The sequence below is a fragment of the Zootoca vivipara genome, chromosome 8 (assembly GCF_963506605.1).
Source record: "Zootoca vivipara chromosome 8, rZooViv1.1, whole genome shotgun sequence".
Taxonomy (NCBI): Eukaryota; Metazoa; Chordata; class Lepidosauria; order Squamata; family Lacertidae; genus Zootoca; species Zootoca vivipara.
This window is the reverse complement of record NC_083283.1, coordinates 67,996-90,982: the sequence shown is the minus strand read 5'-3', so window position 1 is coordinate 90,982 and position 22,987 is coordinate 67,996. Positions and strand designations below refer to the sequence as shown.

The following is a 22,987-nucleotide window of genomic DNA, read 5'->3' as shown; positions in this document are numbered from 1 at the left end:
GCTTGTCCCAGTGTTGTGACGTCCAAATGGGCCCCGCCATTGCTCCATGGAGCAGCCAGGGAACCAGTTTGCCTTGCATCTTCCAGTCTGGGAAGCCTTGGAGCCACACGAACTGTCAGAAGTGTGGCTCTGAGATGTATGGACCAGGACAGGACGCTGGCCTTGAGGGGCTTTCACACACCCCACCTGGTATATGGCTGGGGACGGCAGCATCTGCATGCAATAACACCAAATAGCCCTCTCTCTGAAATGGGGCAGGAGGGGCAGAACTCTTAACCGAATCAGAAGAGAAATATGTCACTGAGGCACCAATTTAGGAGGAGAGCTGGTGGTGTGGCCCCCCTGCCGGACACCACCCTCACCCATAGCACCCTGCCCCCAGTGATTCACACGCCAACCAGAGTTCTCTCTTGTTTTTTTTTATATAATTATTTATTAAGTTTTCCAAATATACACATTTAAGACATTATACAAAACAAACAAACAAACAAACATTCAAAATACATACATCACTCTTTTTACCAATCTTATTATACTTAACCAAAAAAACATGCTCCGCCGAGCTTGACTTCCCTCCCTCCCTTCAAAAGGTTTTCTAATCAATTCTTATCTCGCAGTTCCTTTGTATCTAATCTTTAGAATCAATTCGTAGGATTTATTTCACGCCTGCAAGTGTCTTCAAACCTTTACAGTTCATTTCCATATAATCCACAAATTTACTCCAATCCCTTAGAAACTTTGTCTCCCTCTGGTTTCGGATCCTGCTAGTCAGTCTCGCTAGTTCTGCATATTCAATCATCTTTGTCTGCCAGTCTCCAATTGTCGGTAAGTCCTGGGTCTTCCATTTTGGGGCTAATAATGTCCTCGTACCAGAGTTCTCTCTTGTAAGTCACATACAGCTAGATCTCACCTTATGCTGGTTTTTCGTACACAATGACAGCTTTATGCAGAAAATTAAAATAATACATTTAAAGGGTCGGGAGAGCAAGAACCCCCCCCACTCCTGTCCAGAAGGGCTGACTGAGAGCTTGCAGGAGTCCTCATGCAGCCTACCCATTCCCCTGGTGGGCACAGATGGCAGCATGGCCCAATGGGCAGGGCTGGCCCAATACATTTTAGCACCTGAGGTGGACCACAAAATGGTGCCCCCTTCGCTGCCAGGGAAGAAGGGTGAAGGAAGATCTCCATCAGGAACAAGGAGGAAAGAAAGCTCAACCTTGGGACCTGCTGTGCCAGGGGCCTCATGAGTGGGATGATTGTGCCACTTGCCGCTGCCTTCACATTCTGGTTGTTGTTGATGATGATGATGATGATGATGATTATTATTATTATTACTATCATTATGTCTTAGAATGTCTTTGCATTTGTGGAAACCATTAACTTCTTTTTATGCTTTATTGAAGTTAAAAAGAAAGAAAAGTTGTTGAGCCTTTTAAACCCCAGAGTTACAGGGGTCGGATTGAATCGACCGGTGGGCCGGATTAGGCCCCCAAAATGGACTTTGGTCATGCCTGTTCTAGATCATCTCTTTCCTGCTTAGTTTGAGTCTTGACCAAGAGATTTGTTTTAGAACTGTTTAATTTGAACCCCACTACCTGCCCAAAATTCTTGATTATTTCTAATACCTTTAATAAACTTTCTTTTTGGTTCTCTGTTATGATAATAAGGTCACCGGCAAACACCTTTAGTTTATATGCTTTCTCTCCTAATGTTATTCCTTTTCTGTTTTGGTCTTCCCTTATTTTTTTGTTCAGCACTTCCATTACCAGAATGAATATTAGTGGGGATAGCGGACAGCTTTCCCTTGTCCCTTTTCTTATTACAGAGTCTTCTGTAATGTTGGAATTGGTACCGTGTTTCCCCCTTTTTAATACGTAGTCATAAAGTAAGACATGGCAGGGTTTTTAAGCATTTGAGAACTATAAGACATACCCCGAAAATAAGCCATACTTCCGCGCCGCGCGGAGCAAGACCACCGAGCACCCCAGCCAGCTAGCGGGACCCAGCACACCGGCCGCAACAGGAGGAAGCCTGCCGGGTCGGGTCGGTGCCCGGAAGCGGCGGCGGCTGCTGCAGCACTGATAAAGCGTGCAGCAGTGCCGCACGGAGCACCAAGGGCACAAGCAGCAGGAGGAAAGAGAGAGAAGCTCGTTGCTTGCGGCCGGAATGGGGGAGCAGCCCGTTAATGGGAACAGCTGCTGCTGCTCCGGCAGTTCACTGGGCGAAGACGGGGGAATTCCAGCACCGAGGCTGAGACCGGGAAAACGTGCGGAGGGATGGTAGCGTGCGTGCGTGCGTGGCTGCTGGCGAGGCCAGTGCGCGCCAAGGTGGGAAGCCGCGGCGAGGGCTGCTGAAGCGGGAGGAGGAGGAGACGGCGACCACAGCAGCAGCAGTAGCGCAGAGAAACAGGGAAGCTCCGTTTCCCTCTGGCGTTTGCGTCTGGGAAGGCTCCTCGCTGCCAGTTCCCCACTCCCTGGTGAAGTTTTCCGAGACGGAAAGCCAAGCCGAAAGCTCCTCGTTCTCCCTACGCGTGGAGCATGCCGAGCGCTACGCAGCGCCGTTCGGGCCAGGCGGAGTGCCTGAGCCAGCAGCCTCCACCTGGCCCGGCCAAGGAGGTCTGCCTCCCCGCCGCCCGGAACTGGCGGCTGCAGCACCGAGCACACCAAGCGCTCCGCAGCGCCAAGCGCTTGGAGCGCCCTGTCGGGCCGGGCGGAACGCCTGAGCCAGCAGCCTCCGCCTGGCTCGGCCAAGGAGGTCTGCCTCCCCGCCGCCCGGAACTGGAGGCTGCAGTGCTGAGCGCTTGGAGCGCCCTGTCGGGCTGGGCGGAGCGCCTGAGCCAGCGGCCTCTGCCTGGCCCAGTCTTGGAGGCCTGCCTCCTCGCCGCCCGGAACTGGCGGCTGCAGCGCCAAGCGCACCAAGCACTCCGCAGCGCCGAGCGCTTGGAGCGCCCTGTCGGGCCGGGCGGAACGCCTGAGCCAGCGGCCTCCGTCTGGTCCGGTCAAGGAGGTCTGCCTCCCCGCCGCCCGGAACTGGCGGCTGCAGCTTGGAGCGTTGGAAAAGACTCCTGGATGAAGGCAGAAGAGAAGCTGGGGGGTTTGTGAGTTGACCCCAGGGCAGAAGAATCGTGGGCAGTGTGGAGGGATGCAGAATGAAGTCGGGCAAAATTAAGACACCCCACCGAAAATAAGACACCCCGTGTTTTTTTGAGGGAAAAAAGTTATAAGACGGTGTCTTAAAAAGGGGGAAACACGGTAATAATCTTGGCCTCAGAGTATATAGCCTCAATTCCTTTACAAAACTGTTCTCCAAACTCCATTAGTTGCATCATTCTTTTCAAGAATCTCCAGGAGATATTATCTAAGGCTTTCTCTATGTCGACCAGCATTAATACTGCTGGTTTGTCAATTCTGATTTGATAACATTTCTGATGATATTTTGCATCTGGCGTCCAGGGAGAAAGCCGGCCTGGTCTTCGTGACTGATGTAGAGTCATATAATCATAGAGTTGGAAGAGACCACAAGGGCCATCCAGTCCAACCCCCTGCCAAGCAGGAAGCGCCATCAAAGCATTCCTGACATATGCCTGTCAAGCCTCCGCTTAAAGACCTCCAAAGGAGGAGACTCCACCACACTCCTTGGTAGCAAATTCCACTGCCGAACAGCTCTTACTGTCAGGAAGTTCTTCCTAATGTTGAGGTGGAATCTTCTTTCTTGTAGTTTGAATCCATTGCTCCGTGTCCGCTTCTCTGGAGCAGCAGAAAACAATCTTTCTCCCTCCTCCATATGACATCCTTTCATATATTTGAACATGGCTATCATATCACTCCTTAACCTTCTCTTCTCCAGGCTAAACATGCCCAGCTCCCTAAGCCGTTCCTCATAAGGCATCATTTCCAGGCCTTTGACCATTTTGGTTGTCCTCTTCTGGACACGTCCCAGCTTGTCAGTATCCTTCTTGAACTGTGGTGCCCAGTGTCAGGTGTGACTTCAGCCTGAACGTAGCAGAGTGTTGCGCAATCCGGAAGCTTCTAGCGGTAGTAATGACTAGACGTCTGGACGCAGAATAACTATTTACAGGATTTCTTAAATAAAAGAAATCCAGAGTTTCTATGTACAACTTTAGAACTCAAAAACAAAGTACAACAAATCCTTTCCTCTCTGCCTGTCTCACAACCGATACAGCACTTTTCCTCCTACACTCACCACACCACATACTGTGCTAGGTTTCTCAGATAACAGGACTCAGTGCTAATCTTCAATGAGAGAGCAGTTGCTACGGCTGAGGCAGACCTTGGCTTTCTGCCCAGTATTAATTGCTTGTCCCAGAGTTGATTGTGTGAAGAAGTAATCTGATGGTTTCTCATGCTACCAATTTAGCATTCCAGGTGAGGTCTGACCAGAGCAGAATACAGTGGTACTATTACTTCCCTTGATCTAGATGCTATACTCCTATCGATGCAGCCCAGAATTGCATTGGTTTTTTTAGCTGCTGCATCACACTGTTGTGACAAGCTGACAAGCTGGAACGTGGCCAGAAGAGGGCAACCAAAATGGTTTGGTTATTATTTGGTTTTTAGTATTATTTGGAGTAACAATGATTTTTATGATTTTCATGATTTGTTTATGTTTATGTTCGTTTATGTTTTTGTTCTGAGCTGTTTATTTTGTTTTGATTTGTTATGTTATGATTTGAATTATAATAAAGCTTATTTTAAAATTTTAAAAAAGGAAGAACTTCCTGACAGTAAGAGCTGTTCGGCAGTGGAATTTGATACCAAGGAGTGTGGTGGAGTCTCCTTTGGAGGTCTTTAAGCAGAGGCTTGACAGGCATATGTCTGGAATGCTTTGATGGTGTTTCCTGCTTGGCAGGGGGTTGGACTGGATGGCCCTTGTGGTCTCTTCCAACTCTATGATTCTATGGTTCTATGTGTATTTAAGAATCGTTCTCAGTCTTTCCGAAAGTATGTCAGCAAATAATTTGTAATCATTGTTTAAAAGGGAAATTGGCCGGTAGTTTGAGACAATTGTTAGATCAGTTCCCTGCTTAGGAAATAGGGTTACAGTTACTTACGAATTTTTCTACTTACGAATGGAGCTCCGTCCGCCATCTTGGATGCGGTTTAGATAGGATTTTTTCTACTTACGAATTTTTAGATAGGGTTGCTTCGACTTACGATTTTTTTCTCCCAATGCATTCCTATGGGATTCGACTTACAAATTTTTTCGACTTACAAATGTGTGTTTGGAACGCATTAAATTCGTAAGTAGAGGTACCACTGTTTTATATAACTTTCTGTCCATGATTCCGGCAGTTTTTACTATGTTGTTCATTATATCCTTTAATGGTTGGAATAGGGGTTCTTCTGGCTTTTTGTAATAGCTTGTGGGTAGCCATCTGGGCCCAGGGCCTTGCCTGATTTCACTTTTTAATTGCTTGTTGAACTTCTAATGCGGTAATAGGAGAATTTAGGAGGCTGATTTTCTCCTTTAGGATCTTCGGTAAGTTGTTCTGCTTTAGGTATTCCTTCAATTTTGTTGTGATTTTCTGTTCCTTCCCTGTATAGCTCTCTTTCCTTTGGGTCATCTGTAATCTTTTCTTTGATTTTAATTTTGTTTATGATCCTTTCATTCTGGTGTGTGTTTTTTTAAGTTGCCATGCTAATAGTTTGCCAGCTTTATTTGCAAACTTAAAGCTTCCATGTTTTTGCAACTTGATTTTCCATTCAATCTCTTGGTTAATAATTGAGAATTGTGTCTGGAGCATTTTAATATTTTGTTTGATTAGTTCACTGGTCAGGTTATTAAATAATTCTTTTTCATTTTTCCCATTTTCTTCCCAGATTTCCATCTTTTCTTCTTTTTGATTTTCTTTTTGATTGTGTTCTATTGTATGAAGAACCCTCTTAGGATGGCTTTGCTCGTATCCCATACTGTCTTAATGTCAGTCCCCTGATTTGAGGTCGAAAAACTCTTTTAAGGTTTTCTTGGCTTTTTGCAGAACTGTTCCGTCGTTTAACAAACCTTTGTTTAATCTACATCTCTTTACTTTCCTCTCGTCTTTTTTAAACCGTACTGGTCCTCAGTTGAATTTCAGCTTTGCTTACGTTTAGTAACAGTTCCTTCAATACCGAAATAGCATTAATTCGACCAGCAGAGTTGTTGGGTTCAGAAAAATATGTAAATTCTTTCCTGGTGGGGTTCTTAGTTCTCCATACATCGTTTATATTTAAGATTTATACCAATCAAAATAATGGATGTGGCAGCTTTTATTGTTTGCTCTCTGCTTTCTTTGCTGCCCTATCTAACTCTGGTGAGGTGACCCCATTTAGATCACCTAGAAAGATAATCTTCTCTCCTAGATACTCCGTTGTCTTGTCCTCTCGGAATTGGTAAAATTCAGCTTTTTTTCTCATTGGGGGCATATATTCCTATGGCTATTACTTTCTCACCTTGAGCCAACATTTCTAAACTATTCTTCCTTCCACATCCTTGTATAGTAACTTTGGCTCAAATTGTGGTTTTGCATAAATAACTATGCCTCTCTTTTTTTATTCATCCGATGACACGAAGTCTGATCCTAGTCTCTTGTTGGACAACACTCTTTTATGCTTTCTCGCAACGTGCGTCCCTTGCAGACATATTACGTCCCATTTTTGTTTAGTTAGGATATGTTCTACTCTGTTTCTCTTGGCTTTAGCTTTATCATTAAGTCCATTTACATTCCAGGTGACAATCTTTTAAGTTCATACATTAATGTATCTTCACTTCACAGAAATAAAAACAGTAAATACACAATATAAACAACTTATTAACGCCCTCGAGTGATGCTTAAATCACTCCTTTTATCCAATCTCTCTCTTTAATTTCCTTCCATTGCCGTTGCCGGATCCGTGTCGTCCACTCCTCCCACTAGTTGTTTTCCCCCCTCCCATTTTCTTCCAATACTTCCTCCAGAATTTGTTGGTGTCTTCCGCCATCATATACCTTCGTCTCTTTCCTTTAAAAAAGAAGGAGATACCCTTTGGGAACTCTCATCTGTAAACTATAGAGTTTGTCTTTAGGGCTTCGGCAAGAAGTTTGTAGCTGTCTCTTTTTTTCAGAAGCCTAACAGGGATTTCCTTAAGAATGATAATGTCTCTTTCATCTATTCTCAGTTTCCTTTTATTGTTCATTTGCAGCACTTTGTCTGATGTCAATTGATGTAAAGGACACCAGGCAGTCACCAGGCCACTTATTAGCTCTGGCTTCACTTGATCTAATTCTGAATATTTTTTCTATACCTTGAGACATCACCTGTTCATCCAAATCTAACCACTTGGCCAACTCTTTCGTAATTTTCTCCTCAATCTGCTCTTCTGGGACACCTCTGAATCTTTAAATCCTCCCTCTCCTTTGCATCTGTAATGTTGCTATTGCGTCCAGTGCTGCTTCCTGCGTTTCAGTTCTGCGGTCTCTTTTATCTTGTCACGTCCTTACTCTCATTCTGCCTCCTCTTAGCTGCCTCTTCTAGATTTTGGTATTTGCATTTAAGGTCTTGGACTGTTTTTGTTAATTCCATGTTTTTTGTTACCAAATCGTCCACCTGACTTGATAGTTCCACAATAATTTTGGCATTTTGATCAATTTTGCTTCCCATTCTATTAAGTTTCTCATCAATTAGTTTTGCATTGTCATTCATAACTTTTTTCATATCTAATATTTTCCTTTTAAGACCTAAAATTATTTATTTAATATCCATGCTCGACTCAAGTTCGGTTGCAGAGCTTCTTCTACCTCCCATGGAGGACCATTCTAGCTTTGTGTGGTTTTGCTTATATGTACAATAGTCAGGAAGAGCCCCTATGTCAGGTGAGACCTGCGTCTGCCCCTCTGCTCTTCCTGGGCTGGCTACATTGGAGGAAGCTCTCTCCCCCCTGCTGGGAGGTTCCATCATGTGTGATCCTGCCGGGTGCTGGATTAGGAGAGGGAGAGAGATGTGCTCTCTGCCCTCCACACCATCCAGGATAGAATAATAAAATCATAGAACATTAGAGTTTGAAGGGACCCCCAGGGGGCATAAAGTCCAACTTCCTGCAATGCTCCTATCAAGCTGTATCCCCATTTTATACTGAATATTTTTATATTGCTCTTGGTACTTATGATTTTAGTAATTTGGAACTCTGTGTATTGTATGCATAAGGTGCATTTATGTACTTTATGAGTTTATTTTATGAAGAAAATTGGGATACAGATCTTAAAAATAGCATTAATGTATTGCCAGGGAGCTGAACGGGGATGTACTTGTGGTCAGATGCACTCCCTGTTGAGTTTTGCAAACAATGTTTAGAAACAGTAGCTAAGTCATTGATTAGGGGACTGAGGGTCATCCTTTCTGTGAGTAAAATATCTGACTCATGGAATTGTGGGAATGTTAGGGATGTGGATTAGGATATATTATTAGATAGATCCTATCCAAGCTTGTGTTAGCAAGCTTCCAATATCAGCAGAGTGACATTCCCCTTTTGTGCGCAGCAAAGCATGTGCGTTAGATTCGCTAGAATCTCTATAACAATATTACACTTTATACTTCAATATTACACTTCCTGGCAAAGGTCCCCTTTGTCCCTCTTAAAAGAAATACACAACACAGTGTTTATAAAATAAGATAGAGTTTACTTACAGTTTCATCCTGAGTTACAGCATAATTCAGAAAGGCAGGCTTGCTTAGAAAAGTTACAAATATATACATGTAGAGACTACTTAGTAAAGTAAGACTCCATTTGGTCTCACTCTTGGCTGCAGGCCAAGAGTGAGAACCATCCTAACTAGAGATTCTCTGAAGATGTGTTCCCATCGAAGGAGGAAGTAGCTAAGAGAGCGAGTGATTGCAGGCTAGGGCTCAAATCAGCTAATCTCATCTGCATATCAGGAGGGGACAGGAACTGACCTGTAGTCAGGTGTCCCTCCAGGTGAGTTCCTGTTAGTGGACACTCTAGGAACTGTTGTGACTTGTCTGCCCCAGTGTTCCATCCCACAGGAATCATTCCAAAATTATAGTTACCTAAAAAGCAGATAAGGACCCATTTCAGAATTCTTCTTCCTGCTCTTAGATCCCACCCTAAGGCTTGGGGGGGGGGCAAAATGTGGTTCACGTGTCACATCCAGCACTTTGCTGGTCTCCTGCAGACGGAGCAAAAGAGCAGAGGACGAGACCTCAGCCTTCTCCACCCTTGGCTCTTGGGCTGCTTTTTTAACCAAACTGTTTCCTTCCCGCTGGGAACAATGGGAGGCTCCTCTTGTCCTGCATTCCCATGTGCATTGGAGCCTTGGGCTGGGGGGGGAGGGCTGGCAATGCTGTCAAGAGGGGGGCTTCGTTCCCCCTGGCGTTCAGGCCAGAGGGAGGGGATGGGGGCCCATTTTGTGAATAGTCGCCCTTGGCCTGCTCTGCTGTGACACGGCTGCCTCTTCCCTTTGCAGTGCCCCCATCTGTCGCCATGGCTCGGCGGTCTCAGAGTTCTTCGCAGGGCGACAACCCCCTGGACCCCAACTACCTCCCGCCCCACTACAAAGAGTACTACCGCCTCGCTCTGGACACACTGGCCGAGGACGGGGAAGAGAACTACCAGCGCTTCCTGGCCGAGGAGGGCGCCCCAGACTTCCTCTGTCCCTCTGAGGTGGAGCACATCACCCAGCACATCCAGAAGCCCCAGTATGCCCATCAGGAGGGTGGGGCTGGCAGCACAGACTCCGGCCCCCACGACACAGACATGGACGGCTCCTCGGGCACTTACTGGCCCATGAACTCTGACCTGGCCGTTCCAGAGCTGGACCTGGGCTGGCCCATGGTCTTTGGGTTTCGAGGGACGGAGGTGACCACTCTGGTGCAGCCCCCACCCCCAGACAACCCCAGCATCAAGGAGGAAGCGCGCAGGATGATCCGGGCGGCACAGCAGGTAAGAGAACAGGAAGGGGGCTATGGTAGAAGGACGCTGGCAGGAGCCCAAAGGCAGGCGGGGGGGGGGAGGAAGGGGAAGGTAGGCAGGATCCAGCAGTTTCTGACATAACTGCTGCCCTGAAAACTCTCTCCGCCCTGAGCCTTTGGGGGTTCCAGGACGTCCCTGCTGCCAGTCCTTAAGAAGGAGCTGCCTTGGCTCCCAGTTCAGACAGTGGCACTGAATGCTTTATGGGTCTGGCCAGGCAGCAGACGTGGCAGCAGCTGGGGGTAAGCAAGACCAGGGGTAACGGTGGGAAAAGCTAGCGGCATTCGCTGCTGTGATGAACCAGTTGTCAAAGCCCATTTCACAGAAGGCAAAGTGGTGTGACTCAGAGACATGTAACTTGCCCAAGAGCCTGGGCGCAGTGGAACTTGCTTTTGAGCGAAGCTGCACAGGGTTGTACTATGTGTTGAATGAATATCCCTCTTTTCCCCAGGTGGCCAGATGCCAAAGAGGAGGGGGCTGCTGTGCTTTAGTGGTGGAAGAGGGCGTTTCAGATATGCAGATGGCAGGATCAGCTACACTTCCAAAAACTTGTGTTTTTACTTTAAAAATATTATAGCCTGCTTTTCATTGAATCTGGGGCTCAAAGCAGTTTTCAAAATGGAAACATAGAGTCTACAAAATTTAAAACATAAATTGACACCATAGATAAACATCAGAACAGCATCCATGGTGCAAAGACTTTCTCAAATAAAACAGTTTTAACATAGCAGGGATGGTGCCTGTCGGATTTCAAGTGAGAGGGAGTTGCATCAAGCTGCCCCACCCCCCCACAAGCCACAGCAGTTCCCTCTTCTATGCAGTGATTAAAGGAAGTTGCAGGAGTCCCCCGCTCTCCTTGCATCCGGCCTCCCTCCTCCCACACTCATTGTCTGCCTTCATCTGTCCCCTTCCACCTTAAGGCTGCAACTTCATGCATGCTCACAACTCCGTGGAACTTGCTTCTGATCGGACATGCGCAGGACAGGCTTGCTGGAGTCCTAACTAAATCAACGGACTCCCATCCTTACGTGCATCTCAGGAGGACTCCTGCTCTCGAGTAAACACACAGGATTAACAACAACCTCTTCAGAGGCAGCTCACACACTGAGACAAATTGGATAGTTATAAAAATGTGTAATCAAAGGCCACTTTTTAATTAAAAATTTCCACTTTTTACAAATGTATACAAATCCACACCAAAGCGTTATCTATATATAGAAAAATGTAAAAATCATGAAAGTGCGGGCTCCACTTTTCTCCGTAACTGCTTGACCGATCGTCCTGAAATTTTGACACAACGATCCAGGCCACTCCCCGAGTGTTGTTAGAAGAAAAAAAATCCCTCACATCTCACACATCCGCAGGTAAAAACCTGTTTTCCCACAAAGTAAAACAGCGTCCTCAAGTGCAATTCCTCCCACAGTACACCCCCTCCCTTCCTCTGAAATCTACACCACACCCACAAACCCCGCTTCCACCATGAGATCCACCACTCACATATATCCATCCGGCAGAGGTGTCGAAGACCTCAATGGAGACAAACGACACCAGCATCTTTACCTCCTACCAGCCTCCAAAAATCTTCTATATCTTTCCCTCTCAAACTCCCTCAATCATCCTAATACGTCCAGTTCCACGCAACCAACTGAAAACAGGCCTTTTGCAGCAACAAGGCCCAACATTTCCCAGCAGAATGAATAGGCCGCAACAGACTAGGCAGCTTCCACACCAAGTGGAGGTAGGGGCCTGCCTGGGGGGGGATGTGGGGGCTAAAAGGGGGCAGGGATAAGTAATGGGTCAGTCATTCATCCTTTCCCCTAACACGCACTTGGGGGCATGCCGAGGGGTTTCTGCTTTTTAATTTAGTGGGCGTTGTGTCACATGCGAGGCTCTGGCAGCCATTTTAAGTAAGGGCAGTCGTGCAGCTTTTAACCTAGGCTTCAATTCCCCCCACCCCTTGATTTACAATCCCCTACCTTCCCCTTGCCACTTCCTGGGTTTTTTATGGAACCAAACAGCTTGGGCGCTTCGGAATATGCCTTCTGCTGCTATGGGGCTGTGGGGCTTCGCTATTTGTCGTCGTCGTTCCCCCCCCCCCCCCGGTCGGGTTTTTTAAAGTAGTTCTCTGGGTCCCGGGACGCATCATCACCCCCGATCCTTCTCTTTGCCCAAACAGACCTCTCCCCAACTTTCCTCGACACCAAATACTCCTCAATTATATCCACAATAAAAACCATAAAAAGAAAAAAAGTTACAAACAACACAAGGGGACTTGATACCTCATGGGTCGGGACAGAGTAGGGCAAGTCACATGGATGTGCTGTGGGGGTGGGGGGGAAAGGGGGCTTGATAGCTCATGGGTCGGGACAGGATGGGGGCAGTCACAGGGATGAGCCGGGGATGGGGGGGGGGGAGGCAGCAGGACAAGTCATGTGTCTGGACAGAGTGGGGGGAATCACAGGAAAGAACCACAGCAACGCGTGGACAGGTCAGCTAGTAGGAAATAAAAAACAATATTTGGGGGGGGGAATGCTTCCCAAGCCTCACACTTTCCCTTTTAAAAGCTTATTGGTGAAATTCGAGATTGGAACAGAGATCTGTTCCAAGACTGTTATGTGCACCTTTTGCAAAAATAATTAAAGAAATAAATAAAGGAGGAACGTTATGGAGGAGTGTTGTAATGGAAGAGTCGACACCGCCTTACTCTCATGTTGTACATGCCTGTCCTTTCATGTCCATTAAGCAGAGGAAAAAGCAGCAGCAGCAGTAGCACTCCTCCTTGCTGGGCTCCTTAGCAGGCGGCATTCAGAGGTTTCTGACCCTGGTAGCCACTGAAAATTAACAACAACATCTGAAAAAAGTTGTGTGATCTGTTGCACCTGAGATTCCCCAGGCTGACTCTCTCCCCCCCCCCCCCATCTTGGTCTTCTAGTAGTAAGCAGAGCAGATCCTCACGTCCCAAAGTCGGCTCATGCCCGGCAGGGCACAGATGCACTTACCCCAGTAGTTTCCAGCCAGTGTGCCATGAAACCCTGGGGTCCTTGAATAATGGCTAGGGGTGCCACAGGCAACACTGGCCTCTGTCCCTCTTTCCTTCCCTCCCTCCCTCTGATGCCGTCTCTTGTCTCTGCCTCCCAAAGGCTTGCACAGTTGTTTGTTGCAGCAGCCCTGGCTACACGCTCCCCAGGTGAATGGTGCCTCTGGGGCTGGCCAGGGGGTGCTTCCCAGGCCCCTGGGGGGCAGTGTGAGGAGGCACCTCTTTGGGGCTGGGGGGGCTGCTCAGAGACCAGGGGGGCAGCAGGAGCTGCCCAGAGGACTCCCAAGGGGAGGGGAGGGGAGGCTGAGGGAACACTCCACAATGGAAGATTTGCAAAAAAGCAGAAATACTGTACAGGAAGGGATTTTACCTCTTGAGGCTACAAAGCAGAGAGACGGAACATGGACACGGGGCTTCCAGATATTTGGAGGGTGCTAAGCAAGGGCTTCTGAGGTAAAGGAAGATATGGGGCTGGCTAGCTAGCTAGAGGAAAGGATCCATTGTAAATGGTTTCAACTGATGTTAACATTGCATTTTTATATTGTTGTAACCCACCCTGGGACCATGTGATGAAGGGAAGGTAAGAAATCTAATCATCATAATAAATAATAGTAATAAAGCTGGGCTTGTTAGTTATGGGCCACCGGGGGGGTGCTCATCTAGAGGGATGCCCTGTGGGGGGGTCCCTCTTCCTGCCTGCCTGCCTGCCTGCCTGCCTGCCTCACCCACCCAATCACCCAACCACCCCAGGAGCTCTCCTACGGATTCCACTGTCTGCCACGTCTCTGGTGCAGATTCTGTCTTGTCCGGAGGTCAGTTCCACACAATGCAGAAGTTGGGCCTTTGCTGTGGTGGCTCTCCCAGCCCTTGGAATTCCCTCGACTTGGAGACCAAAACAGGCTCCTTTTCAGCACCTACCAAAGACCTCCTCCTTCCAACAAGCCTTTCACATTGAGATTCTTCCTAGCCTGCAACTGTATTAGAGTTGTTCTTGAGATACATTTATTTGCTATCATTTCTTGCTTGCTGCCTGGGCTTCTTTGGAAGGAAGAGCAAGATAGGAATGTGATTATATAGATACATATATGAGAACTGTGAGGGGGACTTCCTGGCCTTTTCAGTCTAGGTATAAATTGAGGTTTTGGCCGGGGGGGGGGCAGGCTGCTATGCACAAAGCTGTCAGCTTTGGTGCTACTGTCGAATCTCATCAGTTATTCATTCCTTCCATGTATAGACTGCTATCAGTAGATCCTTCTTTTGTTATTAACGTTTTGTTGTTGACATTTCCAAAAAAGAAGCTTTCCACACCCCAGGGGCCCAGCAGAGAAGGCCCCCATAGGGTGTCTTGACTTTTATTTACACTGCTTCCTGCGAGCACAGACATCTTTGTTTGACTGGCTCTGGCTAGGGAATGGGAGGCCAAGGGCTGGCAGCTCCTTCAAAGGGCAGGTGCCGGGAGAGAGGGGACTGAGCCCCGCCAGGGCACCTGAGGCTGCTCCCAGGAGGTCCGTCCTCTGGGTTCCCAAGATGGAAAGAGAGTCATGAGAGGTGTTAACCTGCCCTTTTGCCTCCCCTCCAGGTGGTTGCCATCGTGATGGACATATTCACTGATGTGGACCTGCTGGGCGAAGTGCTTGATGCTGCAGCCCGCAGGGTTCCTGTGTACATCCTGCTGGATGAGATGAATTCCCAGCTCTTCCTGGACATGGCAGCCAAGTGCAGAGTCAACCTCAACTACGTGGAAGTAAGCACAGCAGGAGAGGGCAGGGGCTGGGCATGGGCCAATGTGACACTAAAACACAGGGTGCAATTTTGTGCCCCTTTGGTACCCCAAGACTCGAGCCCCCCAAACAGCGCAGGCATCTCTGAGAACACCAGGTGAGTCTGGCTGCTGGATCAGGCCCAGGGGAGCTCATTGGGTCCAGCATCCTGTTCTCACAGTGGCTGACCACAAGGGAGACCCGAGCACAGCCGCACTCCCTTCCTGGGGTCTCCAGTAACTCGCATTCAGAAGCATTGCTGCCTCCGGCTATGGAGGCCTAGCTGAGCCGCTGTGGCTCTAGAATCACAGAATGGTTGAACTGCAGAGATAGAAGGACCCCAGGGGTCATCCAGACTATCCCCCTGCAATGCAGGCATCTCAGCTAAAACATCCCTCACAGGTGGCCACACAACCTCTGCTTAAAAACCTCCAATGAAGAAGAATCCCCCACCTTCTGAGGGAGTCCATTCCACTGTCAAAAAGTTCTTCATGAGGTTTAGTTGCCATCTCCTTTCTTGTGGTGTGAATCCATCCGCACGGGTCCTGACCTCTGGAGCAGCAGGAAACAAGCTTGTTCCATCTTTCCTGCGACAGCTAGTAGCCATCCGTTGCCCTCTCCTCCTCCTCCAGGAGTTTGTCCGTTCCTTGTTTAAAGCCATCTAGGTTGGAGGCTATCCCTGCTCCCTGTGGGAGTTCCACAGTTTTAACAATGCTTTGCAGGAAGAAGGACTTCTTTTTGTCCTGAATCTTCCAACATTCAGCTTCACGGGGTGTCCATGAGTAGTAGCTCTATGAGAGAGTGGAGGAAACCATGCAGCAACACACACACACACACCCATCCTGCATTGATTCCTGCATTGCAGTGGGTTGGATTAGAGGAGCCTAGGGATCCCTTCCAACTCTGGTTGTATGATCTGCCTCTTGGGAGCCTGAAGCTAAATGGCCTGGGTTGGGGGGGAGCAGTGGCGGCCGTGGGGATTTTGATGCCTGATACCTCTCTTGCCTTGCAGTTCCTCCGGGTGAGAACAGTTTCCGGCCCCACCTACTACTGTCGCACCGGGAAGTCCTTCAAAGGGCATGTGAAAGAGAAGTTCCTGCTGGTGGATTGCATGGTTGTGCTGAGCGGGAGTTACAGGTGAGTGGAGGGCAGGGGAGCTGGGAGAAGCCACAGGTGGCTTGACTCCTTCCTGCTGCATCAGACTTCAGCTGAGATGGCTGCCTGGGCAACTGAGGGCTGTGATGAACCTTGGGAGGGAGGAGGCAGTGCAAATGACCACCCAGCTGCCCCAAAGGAGGAGCCAGCCATGGGTGGAGAAGCTGGCCAGGATCCTAAGTCAGGGCAAGCAGAAATCCATCCACTCTTGGAACAACTGGGCCTTGCAGCAAACTCTGGCTGTCCTGTCCAGGTAGAATCTCTCAAGGCAGAGCAGGAGTCTGGCATTTCCCATTCCCCTTGCTGGGCCAGAGCTCTTTGGGTTAGTGGGGAGGCCCTGTCCAGTTCCCACAGAGACCTTATGGAGGATGGGGGGGGGGGGTTTCATAAGAGAAACAGCAGAAGTAGGTCTGCCTTTTGCTGTTCCAGGACTCCAGTTCTCATTGCGAGGCCTTGGGCTTGGATGTGACTCGCACAAACAACCTGTCCCAACTGTAATTCTTCTTAGATTATAAGGCTCTGGCTTTGTACAGTCTTATGTGGAAGAGTTACATTCTGCCTTTTAATTTGAAAGACCACCCAAGGGGATTTCAGCATTAATACAAGATCACTAACAAGTAGGCATTATTCTGCTTCAAAGCAGGCACTAACTCAAGGCCCTCTGGAAGAAGATATTAAAGGGAAACAGCAGCAATAAGGAGCCCTCCCCCCAATTCCAGGCCATTGAAGGCACAGGCAGAGTTATTTTAACCTGGCACCAGATATCTCTGGGGAGGGAGTTCCACAAAGGGGATGTCACCCTCCGGTAGAGGTGCCCACAGTATCCTGTGGGTACAGGGAGGTGGAGGAGGAGGAGGAGGCATCTTGCGCATGCCCTGCGAGGCAGAGTGGCCCCTCACAGCAGTAACGTGCCCTTCTCTTGCCTGCTTCTCCACAGCTTCATGTGGTCGTTTGAGAAGATCCACCGGAGCATCGCTCACATCTTCCAGGGAGAGTTGGTGGCCAGCTTTGACGAGGAGTTCCGCATCCTCTTTGCCCAGTCAGACCCGCTGGTTCCTCCTGCCAATGTCCTGATGAAGGCGGCAGAGACCCTCATGGCACCCTTTGGCATGCCGCCCTACAGCAGCAACCTGCCCCTCTTCCCCAAGAAGCACCCCCTGCTCTTCCCCAGGGAAGACAACCTGTTCTCACCGCTGATGGACAGGGTTGACCCAGACAGGTACTTCCTGTCCTCCTTCAGAAGAGACGACATGCTGCGCCACACCTTGGAAGGGTCAGCAATGCGGATGTATTCCAAGAAGGTGGAGATGGAGAACTCCCAGCTGGACCCCGCCCGTGGCTTTCTCCGCTCAAAGCAGCTGGAGATGGACTCCTTCAAAAGGCATAGCTTTGCAGAAGGGACCTTTGAGAATTTTGCTTCTTCAAAGCAGTTTTCCAGGCAGATGTTCATGAACAATTTGGATGATTTTAAAATTCAGTCCAGCCATTTTCAGAAAGACCAGTTCTTTCAGTATCAGTTTGAGCATCCCCACGGTGCAGGCAGGCCCCAGGGGATCTTCGAGAGAATAAGGGGAGGCAGGCCTGGGTTCAATGAAGCGGAGGATTACACCGATGGCTTCCGGTGCCCAGAGGTAGAATCCGGTTTCCCCCAGGAGGGCTACCCTCTACGGCTGGACTATGTGCCTTCCAATTCCTCCAGGGAAGTAAGGCATGGCTCTGACCAAGTGAATGTGGCCGGGAATGGCCCTCTTGGGCTGCCCTCATTCCGGACACAGAACATGGGGCAAAAGTTCATGTGCCAGACGTCCCCAACCCAGAAGCAGAGCCTGGAACAAAGGCTGTTCCTGCAGGACCAAGACCAGGATGCAGATCAAGGCAAGAAAGGGCAAGAGAACCGGGCTGGCCTGCGTAACTGGAGAATTTCCTCGTACCTGAGTGGGTACCAGTCTGACCCAGGAGAGGAGGGTCTCCCGACGCCCATGGAGTCAGAGGCCTACAACGAGGTGCTTGGCCCCACAGAGCCCGTCCCAAGGTTCCCCAGTGACCTCCTCCCCTCTTTCAAACCCCCACTGCCACTTTCAGGAGCTGAGAGACAAGCTGAGGAGGCCTCTTTGGTGAAGCAGGATCCCTTCAGGAGCAGGATCAACCCCTTGATTCAGAGGAGCTCACGACTCAGGTCGTCCCTTATTTTTAGTGCTGCCAAATTGGACCAGCAGAACACGTCGGCTGAGAAAGTCCAGATGATTCAAAAAGAGCAGACATCCAACGAGGTGACAAAGGACAGCGAGACAGTCAAGACCACCACTGCCTCCAAAGTAGCTGAGCTACTTGAGAAGTATAAGACAGTGGGCAAAGACTCAGAAAGTACGACTGTCAGTCACACAAAGGCCATGTCCTCTTTCCTGCAGGAAGAGTCCCAGAATGCAGAGAGGAAGTGCACCAAGTCAGTGCAGTACAAGATCTTGGAGAGCCATGTGTCAGACTCCAAAGACTCTCTTGGCAGCTACAAGTTGCACTTGGAGTCAGAGAGGGCATTTGGAGAGTCCACCTCTGCCGGTCAGCTCACTGATGTGCTTGGCAAGGATCCCATTGCACAGATGAGCAGTAAAACGGACAAGCTCTCTTCTCGGTTCTACCCAATAGAGAACAAGCCCAGTCTTCCAGAGGAGAGCCTCATATTTGTTGGAGAAACTCAGAAACGAGCTCTTGCAGAAAGGAAGGAGAAGCTTGGCTTCAAAGGGGAAGCTCAGAATCTGTCCGAGACAGAATTCAAGAAAGCAGAACAAGCCCAGGCTGTGGAAGTTCCCTCCAAGGCTCACGGCTCCAACAGCTCCCTCAATAAGCCAGAGGAAGACGGCTGTAAGCAGGAGCAGAGCCCACGGGAGTTTTTCAGGAAAGGATCTCTCAGGCTAAAGCAGCTGCTGAGCCCCAAAGGGGAGAAGAAGCCAGAAGAAGATGCCACCCCTGAGAGCTGGAAGCCAGAGAAGCAGAGTGTGGGAGGCGTCAAGCGATTGTCCAAAGGTGACTTCCAGGAGGCAATAGAGGAAGAGAAGTCTCCAAAGCTGGCTCCTTCCACCCTTGTCCCCAAAGGCAGCCAGTCCCCTCAGCCTCGGTTTCCCTCATCCACAGCCAATGTCCTCTACAGCAGCAACCTCCGGGATGACACAAAGGTCATTCTTGAGCAGATTTCTGCTAACAGCCAGAAGAACCGAGCGGAGTTGGCCAGGCAGCTGCCGAGCTCCAGCAACCCAGAGCTGTCCAAGTCAGCCACCAGCCTGGACCACAGAACTGAGGAGAGAAGCACCGGGATCCTCCGGTCGGAGAGCTTTGGCAGCCACCGGCGAAATCTGCAGAGGGACCCTTCGGAGGACAGGGACTCCCTCCTGAAAAGGATGGAGAGCATGAGAAAGGAGAAGCGGGTTTACAGCCGGTTTGAGGTCTTCTGCAAGAAGGATGAGCATGGCGAAGAGGAAGGTGAGCCCGATGCCAAAGACAAGAAGGTGGGCAAATTCATGCCCAAGCTCCTGGGCACATTCAAAACAAAAAAGTGACTCTGATGTTGCTGCCCACCTTCACCTCTCTGGTCCAGAACCGCTTTGCCTGGGAGAAATGCTGGTGGGAAGCCCTCCTGTCAGGACAGCTGCGTTGACCCCGGCTGTGGAATGGGCTGAGCAGGTGGCTGGGCAGGTGGCAGGGGGGACCAAAGGGGCATCGGAAGGCGCTGCTTCAAACCAAAGACTGTGTTAGGGGGAGGGGGAGCCCAGCTGACATGGAGTCCTCTAACCATCTGTCAAACAGCTTTCTGTGACAAACTTTCTGCTTCTGTGTCAGGAGTTGGCGGATGCGGAGCTGCTTTTTGGGTTAAGATCCAGCCTTTCTTGTCCAATATGACTATTCTGGCTTAGTGCCCACCTCAGCGAAAGCATCGCTGGCCCCTCTACAGCGGTCTGCTCAGCACCAGAAGATGCCTCCTTGACCAGCACTGAGGACCCACCAGATCTTTCTCTCTGTGTGTGTGGGAGGGGGGGCAGGGGGGTGAGAGTGGACAAGGCACTTGAGGGGCTGGGGTTGCCAAGGGGATCTGTGTAAACAGCAGCATTTGCAATTGCAGGGGAGGCTGAGACTTAGGTGGTGGGCAGAGCTGGCTGCGTGCTGACTTCCACCACAGCACATGTCGCCATTGCAAGACAGACAAGTCTTCCTCCAGGCGCTGGCAGGAAGGAAGAAACAACCCTGCTGGGCAGGTTGAGGATAGGAAGAGGAGACGACAGTTCTGCTCTGCTGAAGGACAGGGGCTTTGACATCCCATAGGGAACTTCTTCTGCACCACCCTCCCCTCCCGCCCCAGTCCTGATACCCTCCACTGTCACTCAGGGCTCCTCCAGGCACCCTATTTATTGAGCATCCTCCATCCTGACTTGCTTCCACAAAGCTCCTGCACAGGCAACAAGGCTGCATCCAGCCTTCACTGGGCATTTGTTCTTATTTGCTTGCTGGGAGGTTGTACAATAATGAGCATCCATCTTGGTTGGTTTAGACATCTTGCTGCTCATCATTCATTCATCCCACACTTTTCAGTGTGTTTCCCTATCCCTTTTCCTAACTGCCCAAAGGCTGCTTTTTCTTTTAAGTGGCTTTGTGGTGCTGGGGTGACAGAGAGGGGTTTAAATCACTTGAATTGTGCAAATCTGAATTTACGGTATGAATCGCCCCCATGAGTTTGGAGGTGTGCAGACTAAGGTGGGCTGCTCCATTTCAGACTGCAGGTGGAGCTCATGTGACAGAATGCTCCTTCATAAGTAAACGTTCTTCCTTCCACATAGAAAATGGCTTGCTGGCTTAGTCTTCCTGAAATGCTCGTTGTCTATGTGCAGGGAACCCTTTCCCTGGGAGGAGCATCCACTCCTTTGACCTCCATTCTGAACAGCAGCAGCCAAGATGCGGCTGGCAGGAACTGCGGTTGAGTGGAAGAGGGCTGCTGTTGTGCGTAGGAAGCCCCAGGGCAGCAAAGGTTCCTGGTGCCTCCCGTTAGACCAGTCTCAGTGAGCAGCACAGCCAGGAAAGGCTTTGGAGAAAGAGGAGAGGCGAATTGGGTCATGGACAGAAGGGGAGCAGACACACAAATAATGTTTAATGGCTGTGGTTCAAGCAGGGGACTCAAGCCAGGTCTTGGCCAGGAATTCCACCCCACCCCCGTGCAGCAGTGGAAACCATTGTCCACACATGTTGGACCAGGAGCATTTAAGAGAGGCAACTATTTATATCCCTGGAAGTAAACCAGTAGGCATGTAAACCACCACTGCTTTATGAGGATGGTTTTCAGGGTGAGAGCAAAACCCATGCAGGTTGTTAGAAGCTGGCAGCCAGCGGGGAGAACTTGATGTCCCTCCCTTTCCTCCTTGTGTTGGCTCTCTGCATGCTGCCTTTGAAAGACAGATTCTGTTGGCGAGGAAGCACAGCATGCAAAGGAGCACTGCCATGTCCCTTTTGGGAGCTGTCACTCCAAGCCATTGCTGCTTCCCCAAACATAAGGTGGCCTCTCCTCAAATCTCAGGGTGAGGGAGATGCTACCCGCAAGCATGGGCAGCCACCAGGCTGGAGCATTTCTCATGGTTTCAATTGTATGAACTTACAAATTCATGGAGGAGAGTAAGGTGACTGCCAGTCATGAGGACTGTGTCCTGCCTCCAAGAACACCAGTCGCGAGGGGTTGCCACACGGAGAAGCTGTTGTGCTCATGTTCTGCTTGTGGGCTTCCCAGGAGCATCTGCTGGGCCTCTGAAAGGAACCCAGGGCTGGACTGAAGGGCCCTCCTGTGCTCCAGTTCAGCTGCAGGGTTCTCTGCCTCTTCTGGACCTCATTGCCTTGTGCCAGATGCTAATTGGTTTGGGTTGTGAATGTCTTGAGAAGAGAAGAAACGAAAGAATCAAAGTAGATGATGGAAGGCTGGGAATATTGCACTGAAGAGCAGAGGGGACCATGAATGACTGCAGACAGGCCCAAGCTGTCAGGGGGACTCTCCTGCGTGACCCTTTGGCTTCCTGTGCAGAGCCACAAGCATCTGCTAGTCCTGAAGCACAGTTTGCCCCTTTCTGTTTGCTGCATCAATTGAAATAGTGTAAATTGCTTAAAGTGTCAATTGGGTAGCATTCAGCAGTCCACTGAAATGTAGAAGCTACTTCTGGAGCAGGCCCCACGGCACTGGCAATTGGAGCAGGTGACAGGCAGAGGCCACCCAGCCAAAGCCACAGCAGAGGGGAGGGGGCACAGAAATACTGTATCAGGAGGGTTGACATTCTGCACTAAAAGCAATAATAAGTTCTGTGACTGGAATAAACTATGCAAATGTACATACAATTCTGGAGTCTGTCATATATTTAGATTGCAGTAACAGAAGAACAAGGGCTCCGAAGCTTGCATTGTCTTTTGGAAACAAGTAATGGGAAGAGTTGTGTGGCTCAGGAATAGGGTAGGGGATGACTGTGGTCCTGCAAGCATGGTTTGAGTCTTCATAGAACTGGAAGGAATCTAAGGGTCATCTAGTCCAACCCCTGTAATGCAGGATCTCAGCTGAAGCATCCATGACAGATAGCCATCCAACCTCTGCTTAAAAACCTCCAAGGAAGGAGGGGGATACGGTTCCACTGTTGAACAGCTCTTGCTGTCAGAACATTTTTCCGAATACTTAGTCGGAATCTCCTTTCTTGTAAGCCATTGTTCTGAGTCCTGTCCTCCAGAGCATTCCAGCTCCCATCAGCCTGAGTCTGTCTGGCCAGGGATGATGAGGACCGTAGTTCAGGCAATGTCTGGAGGGCCACAGGCTCCCTGGCTAGGTGAAATGGGAGGGTGGGAGGCTGCATTGCTGCGAAAGGGTCTCCACCTGCAAAGGCCACCTAATGCATGTTTCCCTTGCACTCCAGTGAGAGCCACTGATAGCCATCCTGAACAAATGAGCTTTTATACTCCCCCAAAGCTTTCACTCATGACTGCCCACCCCACCCCACCTCCAAGCTCCTCCGAGACCTTGGCTAGCCTCACATGCCAGTGGCGCCCCCCCCCCCAATTGCAGAAGACAG

General features: G+C 49.6%; 1 protein-coding gene across 2 annotated transcripts in view; it reads left to right on the top strand.

Moving 5' to 3' along the window:
- The window catches only part of FAM83H (family with sequence similarity 83 member H), a 29,858-nt gene extending 7,590 nt beyond the window's left edge, over positions 1 to 22,268 (top strand). For both annotated transcript variants that reach the window (XM_035102644.2, XM_060277531.1), the window contains exons 2-5: positions 9,457 to 9,932; positions 14,576 to 14,740; positions 15,769 to 15,893; positions 16,849 to 22,268. In XM_035102644.2, the coding sequence (XP_034958535.1) occupies positions 9,474 to 9,932; positions 14,576 to 14,740; positions 15,769 to 15,893; positions 16,849 to 19,462 (3,363 nt within the window). In that variant the 5' untranslated portion in view covers positions 9,457 to 9,473 and the 3' untranslated portion in view covers positions 19,463 to 22,268. The remainder of the gene's footprint in view (positions 1 to 9,456; positions 9,933 to 14,575; positions 14,741 to 15,768; positions 15,894 to 16,848) is intronic.
- Positions 22,269 to 22,987: the final 719 nt, after the last annotated feature.